We start from the raw sequence: 20,489 nt of genomic DNA on the forward strand, positions 1-20,489 counted from the left end.
TATACTGAAACATGTCTTTCAGCTCTGGCTTGCTGACGATTGCTGGCTACAAGCAAACTTGTATTTAGGTATTCATCAGGACTTTGATCTTGAAGACCAGAGGCCGTATTGTTTCAGTGTTATGGTTGGACATGGCAAGAGTCATTATTTCAATGTAGAGCTGGGCAGCGAATTGGCAGTGTGGGAGAAATCATTTCAAAGAGCGATTTTCTTGGAAGTTCAAAGAACAGGGGTAAGTAATGAATAATTTAAATCCTGGAGCCGTTTCATCAGTTAAATAAGTATAACGAATTTTTAGATAAATAATATGTTTAATACTTGCATCAGATTGATGTGCTCCATGACGAAGGACCTGAGTGCATTTTAATACACCCAAGGCTTCTGAAAGTTGCATCATCACATCAGTATTTGTATGTCAATGACCATGTAGTAACAGTCTGTGAGCATGATAGGACAGTTTGAAAATTGGAAGTAGTAAAGTGTAAGTTGATCTTGATTATAGCAAACTGGTAATTAATACATTTTACTATGGGAAAGTAGATTCTGCAGAGATTATTTAGTCGACCCTGAACATTTTTCTACTGGAAGGCTTATTTTTCATTCACATAAGGTAAATATGTATTACATAATGTTTCTATTCTCACTGAAGAAATAGTTTGCTCTTACATTGTTAATTGTAAATTGGGATTGTCCTTGTTAACACTGGAACATTCTGAAGACTAAGCATAAAAGTGAATGTCTTAAATTCTCAAAATTAAACAGCATATCATCACTTTCTCCTGGCTAGTAAAATTCTCAAGTCAATTATTTTCTCAGATCTGAAGGTGCACTTCCCATTAAATGATTTCAAATTTAAGATCAAGATTTCTGGTATAGTTTTCTAAATGTAGGTGTCTATTAGCATGGTGGTAGCTAAGTGCCCATTAGAATTAGCGAGTGGAGTCCGAAGAATGATTGTGCTTATCATAAACTAGATACTTTATTCTAAATGAGATATTTTATGGTATGAAGACAGAGAAGATAAATTGATTTTTATTTAAGTTGCAACTTAGAGCACCTCTATACTGTTATATAAAGAAGTTACTTGCTGAACATCTAGATCCATACTCTCAAGTGAACTGGACCTGTGGTATGGGAATACACGCATGAAGAGTATAGGCCTTTTCCAGTTAAAAACATTTACACAGTTTAAGCATAAATGCAAGCTTTATCTGATATGTTTGGTTTTGCAGGAACCTCCTAAAAGTGTTTGTAATAGTGAGAAGACTAAATCACAGTATTGCGTTAGCACTGCATGCAAGGCGCAGGAGTCCTAGCACACGTATTAAATCTGCTCTTCTAGATTTCCAGGTCTATGGGGTTCTAACAAGGTTTGCAGGTGCTTGTTTAGAACCCTTCCAATTGTCTCTTCAGACTGATAAAGTAACAAAAAAGATTTTGTAATAGTGATGCTGTTGCTCCTGCTCTTTTGAGATGTAGTTCTTCAGAAAAAAAATAAATTGCTGAGCATCAGGGAGGGGCTAATAATGCATATTGAGTATGCATAAAGTGTTTTCTCCCATGAACTCTTCAAAAATTATGATCTGACTGTTTGAGCAGCCACCCAATTGTCCTATTTATTATACATATAAAAACCAGGAAGGTTGGAACTAGATAATCTTCAATGTCCATCCCAGCTCAAATCACTCTATAATTCTATGAAAATTAAGTATAACAAGGGTGGAGATTATCTGGTTCTGTATCTGGTTTGGTTTCTGAAGTATTTATTGTTAAAACTCAGCATTTGTTCCTTTCCATCCTAACAATCTTAAAATCAAGGAACAATTCTTTGCTTCTGGAATGATCTTTTGTCCTTTGAATCCAGCAATCCTCTAGATCTGTATCTCACAGAAGACATTAATATTTCTTCCAGCTGTGGTTTAACCAATCTGATACTTTCAGGAAAGGTATTCAGTTAAAAATCTGATTGCAGTGTTTAAGTCTCGTATGTGTGTCCTCATATCTTAATTTTTTTTCACTCAGTTGCATACATTCAAGTTTGTTGTAACTCACTATGTCAGTAGGATGGAAAGTGCTGTGGTCACTCTCCAGCAGTGAAAAATCTTTTGACTCTGCTATTTTCTTTCTTTCTTCAAAATATAAATGCTGCTTTGAATGACCTTCTTTTCAGAAGGATATCAAGAGCAGCATGAATGAGGTGCAATTTAACATTACACAGATTATTTTAAACTATAGAAAAAGAAACGGCATTTTGGTATCCGGTAAATTGAAGGTTATTACCAGTAGGTTAGATTGTCTATAAAATTTCTTTCTTTTGGAGAAGGACCATAATTGCAGTTGGAATTTAATTTTTATTCATAAGTGATTGGGCAAGATTCAGGGTAGGTGTTGGATTGCACTGTGTCATTTCAATCATTCTTATTTAGATGTGGCTTGATTCTGTTTACTGTTAAGTGTCATTAGGATTTTGTCTTTGACAGAATCATTGTTAACTTTAGCCTGTACACATTCTTTGTGTTTGGTGTTTCTATAAGTGTTGTATTTCTGGGAAGATCCTGTCCTTACACAGTTTATAAAAAGAAATATTAAGATGCAATGGTGCTTTTGCATTTTTTCTGCCTGTGTTATGTGATTTTTTTTTTTAATCATAGAATCATAGAATCATAGAATAGTTAGGGTTGGAAAGGACCTTAAGATCATCTAGTTCCAACCCCCCTAATACATCTCTTCTGAAAAGGCAGCAACATTAAATGACAGAAAAAATGCAATAAAGCAGGAGGATATCCCCCTCACAATGTCATTCTCCTTTCAGCTATCTTAAAGCCATATTTCAAGCTGCAAATACTTACAAAAGGAGTCTACCAAGAAACCGTGAAATTCAGTTATCCTGATGAAATGAATCTATTTACAAACAATGATAGCAAGCAAACTTACGTGCTAGAAATATCTATATTTTATTCCTATAAAATATATGATAGTCTCTGATAGCATAATTTGGACAGATGGGAGCAATAACAATGCAATAGAAGTAGGAAGGCACTTGTAAGGTAAAAGAAGTGCATTAAAAAGTATTTCCATGAGTCTGGTAATGAAAGTTGGCATTGCAGTGGAGGAGGATAGGCAGCGAAGTCCTTCCAGTCATAACTAGAATTTCAGTCATCTTCCACAAATTTGAGCAAACCTCTCTGTCTCACTTGGAGCATCCTAAACAGTGCAGTGATGCTTACATTAAGTAATTTTTCTTTTTCTTTTCTTTTTTTCAAATTTGTTTTATAGTGTAGACAGTCTTCAAAAATAACAGCAAGCAGGTTTGCCAGATCTCTTACTAATTCTTTGACTCTTCAGGGTAATCTTGTTAGTACTATGGGCTTTTATTCCATTGAAAAAATGCTGCCTTTTATAGTTACTTTATCAGTATTCTTCCCTCTCCTCAAACTATTATTTCCAAAAGAAATTATCTTGGCTCATGTGAGACTTGGATGTGATAAATTAATGCAGAAACATCTCCGTAAGATGATTTGGATCTTTTGGGTCTTTGAGCTTGTTCAACAGAAGGATAGAGGAGGATATTTGAATAGTATTTGGTAGAGAGCAGAGGAAATATTAACAGTAATACATTTGCTGTCAGCTGTAAAAAAAGTTGGACTGTTTCGGCATTTTGAATCTTTGTACTTATTACATGTGTGGCAGAAGACAGAGAGGAGGAGTCCTGCTTCACTAGATGAAAGAGCTCTCAGAAGACTGAAAAAAGCATGGAGAGGGACAGTCATGTACTGCAGTGTCTATAAAGTGCCTACACTTGATATAAGGAGACATGGTTACATACTCTCCTCATTTATCTAGCAATTTCTAAACACAGAAGAAAGTTTTCCCTTTGTGCTTTCAGCTGTGATGCAGATGCTGCAAGCTCTTTCCAATTCCCATACAGCTGAATAGCCTAGTTTCATGAAACCATTTACATTGCTTGTAAAAAACAATTAATATAACTTACTGTAATAATTAAAAAAGTTCAGATGTTGGACTTCACTCAGTCATAACAGAATAATCAAGAAGTTTTGCTGTGCCTAAAGGTAAGTACTTCTAGATAATTTCTTTCCACTTTGTTCTGTAACTCAGTGACTGATGTTCACAGAAAAATAAACCCTGGAAATAAATATATAAAATATATTTGTTGAGGACAGGGATATGAATGTATTGTGCTAAGGGAAATGTTAGCAGTAAAATTCATGTTCTTGGAATGCTACAAATTCCTCCTGTGAAGAATTTACATTGAAAATAAAAATAGCAAATGTTGTAATAATATTTCACTTAAATCCATGTCATGTGAACATTATTGGAAATCCAAAGCCAGTTTACAATGAACGTAAATGTACAATGTAATTATCCTGTGTTTTCCCTCTTTATGTTTCAGTTAACATGTATCTGCTTCTGTAGATCTTTTATCTTTTTTGTATGCATTTTTAACATTTAGTTATTTTCCTAAGAGTTAACAATGAACCATTCTGTATAGTCAGATTCTTGATGCAGATCATATAAATCAGACTGTTCAATGTGGCTCAGAATTGCTTGCTATTATGTCTATTCCAGGATAAATGCAAAAATAAAAAAATAAATACTGTGAATAATTTTGTATGCAGACCTGGAGCTTTTTTTCTATATGATTCCCACATGAGGCTTTCAGTTTTGTTTCCACTAATATTGTGCTGCTAAAACACCATGATTAAAATTCCTAAAAAATGAAACAATTATTAAAACAAATGCAAGTAATACATGTTTTTTGTTTGTAAGCAACAATGAATTCCTTTTTCATGTTGGTATGTACATCCAATCTCTGTTTTCATCTGTGAGCTTAAGCAGTGTTCCACACTTACAAAAGATGACTGACATGAAAGCAACATACTTTACAGTATCCTTAATTCACTAGATTACTGTTCGAGACATTAGCATTTCCCTCTATACACTGTATGTTCTTCAGGATGATCTATATGAAGTGCCTGATTCTGCAAGCATATTATTGATGATTAAAACAAAACAAAATTACATAGTTATTTTGAAGACATGGCTTACACTATATCCTTTCCTCAACATTGTATGACTTTCCCTTTTTTGCTTGATGGACTATCTCTGATTTTATGGTCCTAGTTACTTTTTTATATTCTCTCTTCTATTCATCTTTTTAATTTCCTTGTAGTATCTTGTCATAGATTTTACCAGGTCATCAGTTTTAATTAATTTCTAACCCATTAATAATATTCTCATCTGTATGTTTTCTGTGAAACATATTGTTTATCATGCAAAGCCTTCCAGTATCCATGCTGTTGTCAGGTTTTGATTTTCACCTCTTGTTTTACTAGTAAAGATTTATATTTTTTCCCATGTAATGCTGCCCTCTTATCCCTACTTCACAGTGCAGGAAATAGTCTCCTCATTCCTATGACCACTTGCTATTTGTTCTGGACTGTTACTTCATTTTACATGTGTATTTCTGTTAAAAATCCTCTGAAGGGCTTACCAGAACTAATTGAAAGCATGCAGAAGTGAATTGGTTGCTTCCAGCTGATTTCAACAACCTTTCCAGGAAAGCAGTGTTTTTCATAATATTTCTCATAATTTTCCTTTAAAAGCATTCAGTTGACTATATTGCAAAAAAAATTTTATATAGTACTGACTGTATGCATATGTACTACTTCCTAACCTGTCACAAGGAATAATTGGTTTATAACATGAAAAGTAATGTTTATATTCCAAATCTCCAGCATGCTCCTATGATATGTAAAATCACTTACAACGAGAGATCAGAAAGGACTGTGTAAAACTGCACTTTTATTTTAAAACCCTACATTTTCACCAAATTAAATATATAAATAGCCCCCACATTTTGAGTACCTCCAGAAAGAGACAAAATGAATTTATTTATTTGGCTGCTTATTCTCAGTCCAGTGGAGATAATAATAAACTCATGATTTCAAAATTAGGAGCCAGCTGGAAAAATTCCTTTATATAAAAGTTCAAATGGCTTCTAAACAATTTTTTTGCCACTGAACATAAATGTATATTTTAGCAACATTCCTGTACCTGTGCTTGAAGTTGAGTGTCCAACAAGCCACTGAGCTTGTCTCACCTGAGCATATAAACAGCAATGTGCACTAGTCAGTGACATATATTCCTTGCATTCCCACTGTAGGGTGGACAAGCTTCAAAGAAGTGTGGAATTAGGCCCATCTGAAGCTATTTCTTAGCATGAAAGATACACATGCGATTGAAGATTTTGTATTTATAGAAAACTGAAGAAGTGGTTTTGTGACATTCAGATTGAGGCAGCCTAAGAAAAGTTTAGTTCCTGGATTTCCTTCACAGAACACTACACAAAAGCTGTTTTCTCATAATTTTCCAACTCAAGTTAGATATGATCAGAGTAGATCTTAGAGACTTTGTCCACACTGGGACTTGGGCAGAGATTAGGTATCTTTCCACTCATGTTTCTGTTCACAGCTAACCTAACTCTTCCAAATACCTGATTTCTGAGATGCTCAGAAGACTTTCTCAATAACTCTGCAGCCAAAACACACACATTCATTGTTTCTAGGCATCTCTGGGAATTAAGCAGTGCTTGAGAAATGGTAGTCTAAATCACCTTCTGAGACAGAGCAAAAAAAGTCCACCTAAATAAACAAAATCTAGAAGAAATTAGACAGTCTGAATAAGATGTAATTGTCATTTCTAGCTTATGAATCTGTTAATTCTTCATGTTAAACTGAGAGGATAACAGGATTGGTTGACCACAGTGTAATCCTTATGAACTCAAAGTAATATATTTGAAATACAGAAATGCTAAATACATTTAACAATGCTATCTCTTTTTTGTCTTCCATGATGATAACAAAGCATATATGCAACAGAATTATGTATAGGAATTACTTTAAGAATGGAAACAACACAGTATGCTAATTTCAGAACCAATTTCTGAGACAAACAAATAAGCAAAGGGAATATCCTCCTTAAATTCAGGTGCGGTTTTAAATAGCATTTAAATCAGGTTAGATTTATAGGGTCATTAAAAGATACTTATCAGTTTGTTACCAGAATAACTCAGTTTAATCACACAATTAAGTTTTAGATGGTTTTCATTATGTACAGAAAGCTTATTACGAATTCCAATTTAACTGGTTGTCTTTAGAAATGCTATTAGATTCTAATTCATTTTCACACTGATGAAAAAAACCCACCATTCTCCAACACAAAGAAAGATACTGAGAACGTATGGATCTGCCTTAGGTATATGAATTTACACTTGGGACAATCTACAGGTAGGAAACTGCTAAACATTCAAGTCACTGTTGTATCTTGCTTTTCTTTATGGAAAAATGAGTTGCCCACAAAGCTGTTGCTCAGGCACAGAGATGAGGAAGGACAATCTGTGCCTGTTGTAAACCAAGGCTAAAGAATGCACTTCTAATTTTCACTGCTAGAGGGTAACCACTGCTAAACTGCTGGTGTTTCATTTTTTTCTTCTAACTTCCATTTCTCTCACTGCCTTTTCCTACAACCATTTTAAGCCATAGTCTGACTGTTCAGCAGAGGAGGTAGGAAGACTTTCTTTGATCAGATTTACATTAACTATAGGTTTGTATTACAGAGAGAATGCCATGGCCAGGAGTAGGCATCTGTAGCTGAATTATCTGCTCATCTTGCCAAGTAATAGCTGAACGTATAACAGTTTAGGAGAAATTAGTTGACCTATCAATCTTTCTACAGGAACACAGTTGTCTGCAAAGGAGCATTTGCTTCAGGCACATGTGCATGTGGCCCTAATCTCTCTGCGAGAGTGGTTTAATGCTTAATCCTTGTTATGGTGAAGTTTTCTGAAAAGGCAGTCTGTTATATGAGAGCTCTACTAAGACAACAGTTTTTGCTGTTAGCTGCAATAATGTCACTTGCAATCTTGATTAGATCAGTTAGATATTTAGTTCAGTTAGACCAGCTGTTGTGTGGCAGGAATCCTACTTATGAGTGTGGCTCAGATTGTAATAGGTGATCAAAAGGCAAAAGTTTCAAGCATTGCAGTATCCTGAGAAAGCCAGCATTTAAAACATGAACATACTAAGCATAAGTATTATTTTTCTAAAGGACTAAGCACTGAGCTAGCACCGCTTCTACTGAAATCAGTAGAAGTTTTCTTTGAAGTTTGGTGGAAGTGTAACGAGCCACTGTTTGAGGCCGTTGAAATACCTCTAGTGCCAGTGTGTCCCTTGTATAAATATATATGCTGAACCACAGATGTACATCTATGTTTAAAAATAAAACCCTATAACATCTTCTTGAAAACTCCATCTTTTGCAAAAGAATGTACCTGTCTATACTAATATCCAGTCAAAAATGTAGAAGAAGAGTCATTTTAGGTCATTATGATGAATTGCCTTTGTCTGCAGCAACTGCAGAACTTAATGTACAAGGTTTTTAATCAGATCTGGTTTGTTTCAGCAAGGTGGTTTTAATTGTATCTATCCCTAATTATCACAGTTCTATAACCTTTTAATTTTGACATGATTAATTCCTTAACATTATGACCAAATGTGTGGATCTGCCACATTTTTTAGGTGAAGATGGTATTCATTTGATTTCTCTTACATAAATTATTTCATTGATCCTTTTGCACAGTTATCTCTAACAGAAATACACCTGGGTTTCAGAAGTCTGTCCTGGATGAACTTTCTGAAAACTCTTGTGATGAATGTCAGATTTCACTGTCATTTCATTTGGTCATATGTAATGTGGGTTCCAAGTGAGAATGCTTTCAATGTACTTCACGGATATCTTCTAGAAATTTTGCTTTAAAGAAAAAAAAAAAAAAAAAAGGTGATATATAAAATATTTTATCCTAAAATAACAACCAGAATTTTAAAATATGGTAATTCTAAAATAAGATAAAAGTATGTGCATTTTTTTATTACTTTGGAATTTCAAAGGGTTTAAAAAGCACTTCTGTTCAGCACAAATAATTCTATGCAAAAAAAAAACTGTTGAAGAAGATTTTGCAGACTGTCTTCAGAATTAAGGGGTTTAATTTTGTATGCCTCCTAGAGCACCCTCTGTGTGTGGGCTGAGATATATTTCTCATACAACCATAACAGCTCTGGTTGCTCTTATCATCTCCACATCCTACTCAGAGGATGCTAAAAGTGGAATTTTCAAAAAAGCTCATTCTTGACCTATATGGTCCCATATTAAGGCTTTTACCAAACTGTATTTGGTAAATACATTGGGTGCATTAAGAAACCTCACTCCTGTCACTCCTGTATGATTTAGTAGCTTGTAAAAAGCTACTGTATAAAGTCTTAATGCAAGAATCTATGTTCCGAACTGTCTGCTGTTGACATATCTTTTTTTTACTGTCACTGTATTTTAAACACTGTTCTGCAGTATTTGATTTCTAATGTGTTTTAAAAGAGCACACCATTTAGGTCCTGTTCTGTTTCAGTCATTTAAGTTCCTCTGACAAGTCCTGCAGACTGCCTGCCATTTTTTTACACATGCCAACACTGACAAAAAGACTAAAAAAACATTAAGTGGGATTTGGTCTCAGAATCAAGGAGGAACAAGGGTCAGCAATATTTGGATGATATTAAAACTTCATCAGCTAAATTGGCAGCCCTGGAGTCTTCAGTTAGTATGACTGAAATGTTAACCAGTAATTGACTTCTAGGGAAAACTCTTAGAATTAAATTCAGTTATTATGTTAATCTCCAGTTTAATAGAATCGCTTCATATACGTTTAGCCCATTAGAATCCCAGTATCCTGATCATTTGTGTACAGTTTGCTTTAAGTCTTCATGACATTATGGACTTTGGTGGAAAGTCAACTTTTTTTTAACAGGGAAAAGTGCTCAGTTTGGGATATTTTTAGTTGCTCTGTTTGAGATTTTTAGTCACTTAATTTTGACCTGCATATGGTCAAGCTTTTTTTTTTTTTTCTTTTTTACATTAAATGACAACAGATAAATCTTGAATAACTCAAAAGACATTTGCTGTTAATTAACTTTAATAGATTTGGGGGTCATCGCTAAATTAAACACACTAAGCACATGCATTATTGTTATTATATTCCTTGGTAGTGAACTATAAGAAAGAACAATGACCAGAACCAGATGATGATGGCTTTTTTATAATATATGAATGAGGTACTGTTTTTGCGGAACAAACAGAACTGTGTTCTCATCGGTTGTGCCATTTTACATGTAAAAAGGATGACTTGTTTCTGGAAAACTGTGTTCCGAAACTATCTTCATTAGATCAATAAAATAATGCTAATTTAATTTCAACAGAAATACTCTTTTGTTCTCAGAAAAGTCAAAGTTTTATTTAGATTTTAGCATTTATTATATTGGTGGCATACTATTTCTTCATGGAGGCATAGCACATATTTTAACTTAAAGTGAACAAGTGAATAATATGAATGCAGTGTGTGATCTGTATACATTATGCATGTGGATATGGGTATGGTTCTTGCCCAAATGCTTTGCTGTCTAGTTATTTTTATAATTTATTTTTAGAAAGTATGTGTTGAATTCTATAACATGAGTGTAGGGAGAAGTAGTGGCAGTGTTCGTGTTTACATGTAATAAACCTTTACAATCCATCTTAGAGGAAATGTATATATATATCTATATGGAAATGTATATATATATCTAGTTGACAGAGTAGCAGGGGAAATATGTAGTTTAAGCAGTAAAATGTAATGGTATTGACTACTTTCCAATTGCTTTTTAGAAAATAAACAAGCAAAATCATGTACAGGCCAAATTTTTATTCATTTAGAATAGAAGACCAGTATTTATTTCTGTATTTTGGCTGATTAAAAACACTAGGATTTCCTCTCAGCAGAACATAGCTGAGTCCAAAATGAATGAATAAATTGCATATGTATGTTGTAGTTAGACGAAAAATGAGGGTTTTCTTCATGCAAGACAATAATTAACCACAATATAGCCCCACATTAACTGATTTTTTGAAACTGTAAGCTTGATAAGGCATTAGGAACAACAGCACTAGAGTTATTAAAGTAAACTCCATTAAAAGGCATGTACACTATGTCATGTTTCTGTGTTGCTCTAACATGAGCAACATTTCTGAATCTCCTTTGTTCCTTGGAAACGTTATTTGCCAAAGAAATAAGGGAAAACTTAGGAATACTGACTGAAAAAGTTAGTAACTGACCACCCTGATTCTTTAAAACTTATGTAAAATGGTATTTTGTTTGTATAAATATTTGTTGATGATCTCAGAATATAACTTCTGAACTGACAGGCATTATTAGTAATCATGTTTTTAAAGAATTTTACTGAAAAACATAAGCAATAGGAGCCCCTATGTCTTGCACAGAAGACAATCCCATATTAGAGTAACATTAAAAGATCGTATGACTTAAAAAAAAATCCAGACACTACATTAGGCACCTATGACAGAACTTAAGAAAATTTAGGCCCTCCAGCTAAAGCATTTTCATGAGCTCATATTCCACTTACCATAAAAAAGCCAACCAGAATTACCAGAAAGCCAACTGTATCCTGGGCTGCATCAAGAGGAGCATGACCAGCAGGTCAAAGGAGGTGATCCTGCCCCTCTACTCTGCTCTTGTGAGACCTCACTTGGAGTATTGTGTACAGTTCTGGTGTCCTCAATATAAAAGGGACATGGAACTGTTGGAACAAGTTCAGAGGAAGGCCACGAGGATGATCAGAGGACTGGAGCACTGCCTGTATTAAGATAGGCTGAGAAAGTTGGGGCTGTTCAGCCTGGAGAAGAGAAGGCTGCGTGGAGACCTCATAGCAGCCTTCCACTATCTGAAGGGGGCCTCTAAGAATGCTGGGGAGGGGACTGTAGTGATAGGATAAGGGGTAATGGGTTAAAACAGGGGAAGTTTGAATTGGATATAAGGAAGAAGTTCTTTACTGTGAGGGTGGTGAGGCACTGGAATGGGTTGCCCAGGGAGGTTGTGAATGCTCCATCCTTGGCGGTTCAAGGCCAGGTTGGACAGAGCCTTGGGTGACATGGTTTAGTGTGAGGTGTCCCTGCCCATGGCAGGGGGGTTGGAACTAGATGATCTTAAGGTGCTTTCCAACCCTAACTATTCTATAAGTCTATGATTCTAAAAATATATTGCATGCCTAAATTTATTTAGAAGCATTTGAGCTGCACAGTCCCTGAAGCAACCAAACTTACATATGGCTTCATCCTTCCTAAGAGACCTGATCTGGCAAGCATGCTCACTCCCTTCTGGCTTCATACTATGGGTTTGTGTGGCCAAGGATCCCTATACATATAATGCAACTCAAGAGGAGGAGCGATCCTCTTTTTATTCCTTGCCTCTCTTTCCTAAGCATCCTGTGACTGGGCTGCAATGGTGCCTATTACCAACCAAGTCTTCATGCTTCCCACCATGTTATAGGGCAGGGACTGCACATGAAATAATCCCCATTTATTGCCCAGGCTCTGTCTCTCCCTGCACAGATATTTGAGGTCTATTTGTCCTTTGCTTCTGGTCAAAATTAGAAAGTCCCTCTTGTAGTCTTTTCCTGTGCATTCATTGTCCAGTTTTAGCATTTACTTACTTCTTGGCTTCTTTACCTAACACCCATAAACCAAGTTTAAAGCCCTTCTTGTTAGGTTGCAGATCTGTTCACAAACACATTGCCTCCCATAAAAGTTGGTTTTAAAATTAATTTGCCTGTCATTGAGTGTATTTGTAAAGTCTCTTCTCATTGTTAGAATCCTACATTGGTCTTTGTTTTAGAGTACTGAAGCAACCCGTCCCTTGCCCTCTCCCTATTGTAAAAACTGATGGAAGATAGACATGAAAGAAGCCTTTCTGTTTTTTTTCCAGTAAGAGGTAATTAACCCAAACCTTCAGTGCTAATTACCTTCTGCAGGTTCCAAGACATGTGCATAGTCATGGAAGATATTAATTGATGTGGATAGCAACAGCAAAAACAGAAATACTAAGTTCCTCAAGCCTCATAATGTTAGCTAGCTGAATGATCATGCTGGGATGGAAATGCCAAGAGTTTTGTAGATGGGAGTGAAAGACAAGCTACTGATCAACTGATGGGACCTTGCTAAAGGGCTGAAATCTTGTCCTAGGTTAAACTTAGGGACTTTTGTTCTGAAGGCTGCAGTAGAAGAGCACTTGCACACTCACACCAACACCTCCTGCTTCTGGATGCAGAAACTCTTTTCCCTAATTTAGCTTCTAGGAGTCTCCTTTTCCTAACTCTCTGCCCTACTCACCCTTCTTACTTCCCTCCAGGATTCTCGGTCCCCTGCAGTTGCTGCGCAGACAAGAGTTCAGCTTTGTATAAGTCATTTGCTGAGGAGAGGCAGGAATTTCATTAGCAAGAGGGAAACACTGAAAACTGCTTTTAACCTTCCCCTTCTGCTTTTGGAGCAAAGAGGCTTGCTTGCTCTCACGTGAGCTCTGGTGAAGGGGACCCAGTGTGGAGGCAGGACAAGATAGGCAGAGAGCACATGTACTTGGGACTGCTCAAGGCTGGTTTTGCCAGAATGTGAGGTAATGCTAATTGGTGCATAATGGTAGTAGTACTGCGTGGTACTGCCTATATTCACAATTCAGTCCTGGCATGATAGTGTCATGCTGGCCACCAGGCTATACACTACAAATTTCTTAGCTGTTGCAGTTCAGTCATGATGCCTTCATTTTGACAGCTACATTCTTAATGCTTTGACTGAAGAATCTCATCAGGCTTAAAATCCTAGTGTACGTCCCCATAATGTTCAAAATCACCAAGGCCAGAGCTGGAAAAACTTTTACATCTTGTCTGGAACACTGCAAGCCAAAAATGGTCACTGTACCACGTTTGCTAATGTTTCAAATTTTCATATGTGTATGACCTACGTAAATTTAAAGTGGTTATTAGGCTATAGCTGTACGACTGGAAAATATTTTAGTGCATATTTTAAGAGTGATAACCTTGTAGATTCTCGTCTACTTCTACTTATAATCCCCAAGTATTTTGTGATAAGCTAGTATTAGACCTAAGCACAGAAAAGTCTAATTTCAAATCGGTAAGGAAGGATTTTTATGTAACCTATTATTTTCCTCTCTGTTGCTTAAACTGTGAGTTCTCAATCCAGCTAACATGCAGTGCTATTTTATTTCCTGCAGAATACACTAAAAGAGAGCCAGGCCTAGACTCGTGTTAAGCTTCCATGTAAACAGTTGTTGTAGGCAACCAAGGGTGATCACACAATTGCAAGTGTATGAGAAGCTTATTCCAAAAGCAAGAGTAGAAAGGTTCAGTGCTCTGTAGTAGTATTAATGCATGGAGATGGGAGTATTTATCACAAAGCTGTCTGAGAACCTGTTAAAAGTTATTGAGAAAATGCTGTAGGCAGGCTTTTAAATTTGTACAGCAAACCCCAAACAAATTCTGTTGTGAAGAAATTCCTGTTAGTGTATTTTGTGAGTGTAAACCTTATATAGAATCATAGAATAGTTAGGGTTGGAAAGGACCTTAAGATCATCTAGTTCCAACCTCCCTGCCATGGGCAGGGACACCCCACACTAAACCATGTCACCCAAGACCTCATCCAACCTAGCCTTGAACACCACCAAGGATGGAGCATTCACAACCTCCCTGGGCAACCCATTCCAGTGCCTCACCACCCTTACAGTAAAGAATTTCTTCCTTAGATCCAATCTAAACTTCCCCTGTTTATATCTATTTTTAATGTTTAGCACAGTGAAAATGCAGCATATAGTTTGGCTGTAGTACATGTCTGCAAATAATTTCCCAGCCAGTGCCATTGTTTGCAAATATTGGATACTTGTAAAATACACCCAGCTAATTATTTGTGAATAGTTCATTTTAGTAGTCACCATTTGTGGCCTAGCAATTAGATGCTTACCAATTCAGTGAATCTAATTTAACACATTTTGCTGAGTCAGAGCTCAGATAGTATAACCTTTTTAACTGGAAAATAATGGAGAATAAGTTATGACTGGTGGATAATGTCACCTTATAATTACTAAATAAAATGTAGGGATATTTAGATGTTGTTCTACTTGAATATCAATCACTGAAATCTTTTTAAATGTCAAATAATACGATCTCTGAACACCAATGAGCAAAATGATTTATTCCAAAATAATATATATCTCTGTCATTGTTAAGGTGATTATAATACTAATCTGTACTTATAAATTAATTTAATTCCCAGCCCTCTCAATACCTTTTGAAATACCCTATGAAAATATCATATCTCTAACTCAGGAATGCTTATTTTATTATAACCTTAAATGTTTTTATTAATAGTGAAACAAGGAAACATTTACAATTATTAAATGAAGAAGTTCTAGATTATACTATAAATCTATAAAAAACAATTAAAATGCCAGTTTTCAACTTAAGCAAGTTTATAAATGCTTTCAATCTCTTCTAGGCCATTCTTGTGTTAAACCATTTTTTTTAAATTTAAGAAAACTATTCAAATGCGAAAAATTTATGTAAACAAATGTCTAAGTGTGAGGCAACTCCATGGTCTCTGAAATATCAATAAGAGCAAAGTAATGCTGCCCTGGAATTAAAAAAAATAGGAAAGACAGATTTCATAAGACACAAGGATATAATTTTAAAAATGGGTGGTAAGGGGAGGCAAGGAAATGGTGGAGGCAGGATCTGATCTCATTCTGAAACCAATGAGCTTTTTTTGTCATTATCTCTGAATGCTGCATGTCATCAAGCTGTTTCATATTGTATCAGCAGCAGAAAATTTTTCACATGCTTTCACATACTGTCACATACCCAACTTAGCTAGCATTATAAACATATGTAAAGAAGAATGTTAATTGACTTTTTACTGTAAAGCCTATTCAGAAGTTTAAACAAAACTTTTTCTTTCTAACCTAAAAGGCAATCAAAGAATTGCTACATATATATAGCACTGTCTAGCAAGTATCAATGCTAATGAGTGATAATGACTAGTCCTTATTATTGAATTACATTAACATTAATTAACATGATGCTGCACTGACTTGCAAACTAAGAAAGACTGTCTACAAAGTTTAAAACTGACAGAGGTCAAATAGGCAGATAGCTTTTTCATAATTTGATTGCAATGACTAAACATTTAGGTACTGATACCTGAACATATACTGGAAATTCTGCCAGAAGTCATTAATAGTCCAGATCTAAGCAGTTTTCCAAAAGTTTTAAATAGTTAGTTTGGCTTTGTTTGTTCTGCTGCATTTTATAAGGGATGCTTTCCAAGAATATGGTATGTATTTTGTGGAAGAGTGACTTGAAGTAAAGAAGACTTCCAGTTAATATCTAGCTGACAGATCTGATACTGACTTACAGACAGAAGGTTTTGACAATTTTAAAACGTAGTAAGATAAAGCAATACCAGTGTTGCCATCTGAGTGTCTTCCCACAGAAAAAAAACTGTATAAAACATTATGTGATAAATGGTGATGATGGTTGTTCTTTCAAAAACTTTTTTTTTTTTCCAGTCTAAAACATATATGTGCAGCTGGCAAGGGGATAGCCTGTGTTTCACAGTCGACTTTGCTCTGGGATTTACCTGTTTTGACAGTAAAACAAAGGTAAGAATAAAAGGAAAGAAAACACAACTCTGTTTTATTTTACTATTGTTGAAATTTTTATTAACCATAAATTTTTATGTTGATCAATATGGTCATTTTTTATGTTGATGAGTATTTCTTCCTCAAAAGTAGTGATTTTTTAATTTATACAGCACTACTGAAATGTAGTCAGTTTGGCATAATTATAGTTGTGCCTTAGCATGTAAAGATAAGTTTTGGAGAAAGATATAAAAAAAAGTAATTTTCTTTTCAAGTAATAAAAGCAAAGGTGATATTTAGCAGAGAACTTGGTTTCTTATAATGTAGAAACTTCAAGATTTTTAAAAGATTACCAGTCATGAAAGAAATGAAGTGTCACCTGATTTTATTTGTTTTGAAGCTACAAATATAAAGTAGTTTCAATTATCCTTCCATCATAAGAAATGTAGGCCATGTCTAAAATAAGCAGAACAAGAGCAAATGCATTTCAAAGTTATAATTTTTAAAATTAAATTCACCTATAATGCAAAACAGTGGGTATATATAAAGTGCCGATGGGGTAATTTATGATGCATGCCAACTTCTAAACCCTGTCTATAATTCCACTATTTTCTGTATAATCTAGTGGTACTTTTATTTAAATTATTTAAAATAGATTTATATATTTTATTGCCAGTAGAAGCAACTTACATACATAAAATGCTACTTACATACATAAAATGTTACTTACATACATAAAATGCTACTGTATTAATAGAGCTGTACAGTAGAAGGTCTGTCATCTGAAACACGGTCTTAACTCCAAACTGAAAGGACTTTTTTAAAGATATATTAAAGGAATTCAGTCAGTCATTCTGAGATAAGAGGAAACATACTGAATTTTTAAAAGCTGGCACAGGATCTGGTTTTTGTGCATTCAAGTACATTCATATTTCATCTGTGTGAGAGACAGTGTATCGTCAAGCCTGAGTGAGGCTTCTGAGTGAGGGTGGCTTCTGCAGTTCATCTTACTTCTGATAATTGTCAGCTGGAGATAACTGTGTTGCCCCATACTTTTAGGTTTTTCAGAGTATTTTCTAGCACCACTGAATAGATTGGTGAAGTGGTCAAGCAATTAACAGTTCATCAGGGACACAGAAATTTTGCTGAAAAGATATTTTTTTGTTTGAGATAACAAATTTCAAATTACAGTCACCTACTGATGTAAAGAAAGCTCTTACACCACAGCAGGTGTTCATACAGGGTTATTAAAATAAAGGCCAGTCCCTTGTCTGCTCCAGGACTCTGAGACTGGATCTCAAATTTTGGGCAACTAGCTCTTGTGCTCATTAAAAATATTCTTTTTTACAGTCTGGGAAATAATATAAAAAAGGCCTTCTTTTTAGAAATAATGAAACAAAAAGGGTAAGAACTTATGCTTAGGAGTATGATGGGTTGGACACCAGGTGCCCACCAAAGCTGCTCTATCATTCCCCTCCTCAACTGGACATGGGGAGAAAAATATGTTGAAAGGGTCGTGAATTGAAATAAGGACAGGGAGAGATCACTCACTGATTGCCATCCTGGGCAAAACAGGCTCAACTTGGAGAAATTAATTTATTACTAATAAAATCATAGTAGGATAATAATAAAATAAAACCAAATCTTAAAACACCTTCTCCCTACCTTTCACTTCTTCCCTGTCTTAACTTTATTCCCAGTTTTCTCCACCTCTCCCCACCAGTGGCACATGGGGTTGGGGAATGGTAGTTCCTGAACTGCAGTCAGTTCATCACTCATTTTCTCTGCCACTCCTTCCTCTTCAGGGGGAGGACTCCTCACTCTTCCCAGCTCCAGAGTAGGATCCATCCCATGAGAGACAGTGTTCAGAAACAGTCTGCTTCAGTGTGGGTCCCCCCAGGGTCATAAGTCCTGCAGCAAACCTGCTCCAGCACAGACTCCTCTCTCCACGGGGGCCAGAGGTCCTGCCAGGAGCCTGCTCCAGCGCAGGCTTCCCACAGGTCACAGCCTCCTTCGGGCATCCTCCTGCTCCAGCACGGGGTCCTCCATGGGCTGCAGGTGGAGATCTGCTCCACCGTGGACCTCCATGGGTTGCAGGGGAACAGCCTGCTTTACCATAAGCTGCAGAGGAATCTCTGCTCTGGCACTTGGATCACTTCCTGCCCCTCCTTTCTCACTGACCTTGGTGTTTGCAGAGCTGTTTCTCTCATGTATTGTGACTCCTCTCTTCAGCTGCTGTTCCCCCTCAGTTTGTTGTTTGCCTTTGGGGCTTTTCTGTTTGGTTGAATGCTTTTTTTTCCTTTCTTAAATATTTTATTGAGAGGCACTACCACTGTTGCTGATGGGCTCAGCCTTGGCCAGCAGCAGGTCTGTCTTGGAACCATCTAGCGTTGGCTTTATTGGACATAGGGGAAGCTTCAAGAAGCTTCTCACAGAAGCCACCCCTGTAGCCCCTCCCACTACCAAAACCTTGCTGTGCAAACAAAACACAAGGAGTTCAAGGGGATTCTTAAACTTATTTGAAAGAATTACTTCATTTCCTACATGTGTTCCAGGATTATCCATTCCTACGTGTTCTGTTCCAGGCTTAACTCATTTTGCCATTTTGGGCCCATCAAAAAGATTCTCTTGTGGCCTGCAGCTGCTTAATATCTGATCATAAAGCTTCTTTTTATCTTGTTGGCTTGGTTGGTTCATCTTCTCCATCCTGTGCCTCCAGCCACTTATCCAAGATAAAGGGATCTCAAAATGTGCATTTTCTTCTGCCTTCCAGAGCCATCTTCTTCTCTTATTTTCCACTCATTGTCAACTGTTGAGAGAGATGATTACTCCAGCAATGCCTATTATTGCTAAATTGTTCCTAAGTTCTTTCATCTCTGCCAAAGCAGTTATATAATGGACATTCATCTATCCTATTTAGATCCAAACTCATTTAAGCTTTGAATACTTAGTGCAGGGTCTAATTAGGACCACTGGACCCAGTTAAAACCTGTTCATGTATGTAAAGTTTAAGCACCATCAACATGCTGTAGCATAGTTCTTTTTTTCTTCATCTGTTATATTTGTTTAAGAAGTCAATGATGTTTACGTCTGCAGGGAACCAGAGAGATGGAATGAGGCTTTTTGTGCCTTCTGCAAACACTTTTTTATTTATAGGGCATTTCCTTTAAAACTATGATTAGTGTCTCAAGACCACTGGTAGCACTGATCTACATGAAAAAAGTATTTTGCGATGTAGTATATTGGAAAATGGAACATAGCAAACTTTTTTCTGTGTGTGCTTTTGAAATCCCATTCGAAGCATTTAAATTGTGTTTCTTCAGCAGTGACCAGGAACTAAATCACATTTCAACAGGTGCATAGAATTTTCATTGAGATTACAGTCACAAAGGAAACATCAGCGGAGGTCTGGGTGCAAATTGTTACCTTGTATTTTTTTATATTTGTATGTTTTTAGGTGACCAATAGAAAACATTCAAATAAATACAGAAAATTACATTGGTTTCAAAAATAATTTCCCATTATTTGTCTTTAAGAAGTATCACCATAACTACTAAAAAGTACCTGTCAATCTAGGATTTGCCAACAGTAGTAAGATGTTATGCATAAACCTGGAGGTTACCAAAAAGCCTAGAATTCTCATATATTTTTCAATGTAATGTAAAAAAGTATTTTTATGGTTTGCAAGGCTACATTCAATAATAATATCTTTGCATTTCTGTAGCTTATTTTAGTTTAGGATTTCAAACCACATTATACACATTGGTAAATTCAGCTTTGCAACATCTGTATAAGACATTATTATGTTATGCAGATGAACTAGGTGAAATATGAAAGATCAAGATATGGTATAGAGCTATGTTCATAGTGAAGCAGATACAAATATCGTCAC

The 20,489-nt window shown here is 35.9% G+C and overlaps 1 protein-coding gene across 1 annotated transcript in view; it reads left to right on the forward strand.

Moving 5' to 3' along the window:
• SNTG2 (syntrophin gamma 2) overlaps window positions 1-20,489 on the forward strand; it is a gene marked incomplete at both ends in the record, with an annotated part of 282,638 nt that overhangs the window by 253,529 nt on the left and 8,620 nt on the right. The window contains 2 exons of the mRNA XM_080614918.1: window positions 23-232; window positions 16,526-16,618. Coding sequence (XP_080471044.1) covers window positions 23-232; window positions 16,526-16,618 — 303 coding nt within the window. The remainder of the gene's footprint in view (window positions 1-22; window positions 233-16,525; window positions 16,619-20,489) is intronic.

Source organism: Psittacula echo, assembly GCF_963264785.1.
Source record: "Psittacula echo genome assembly, chromosome: 4".
In the NCBI taxonomy this organism is placed as follows: Eukaryota; Metazoa; Chordata; class Aves; order Psittaciformes; family Psittacidae; genus Psittacula; species Psittacula echo.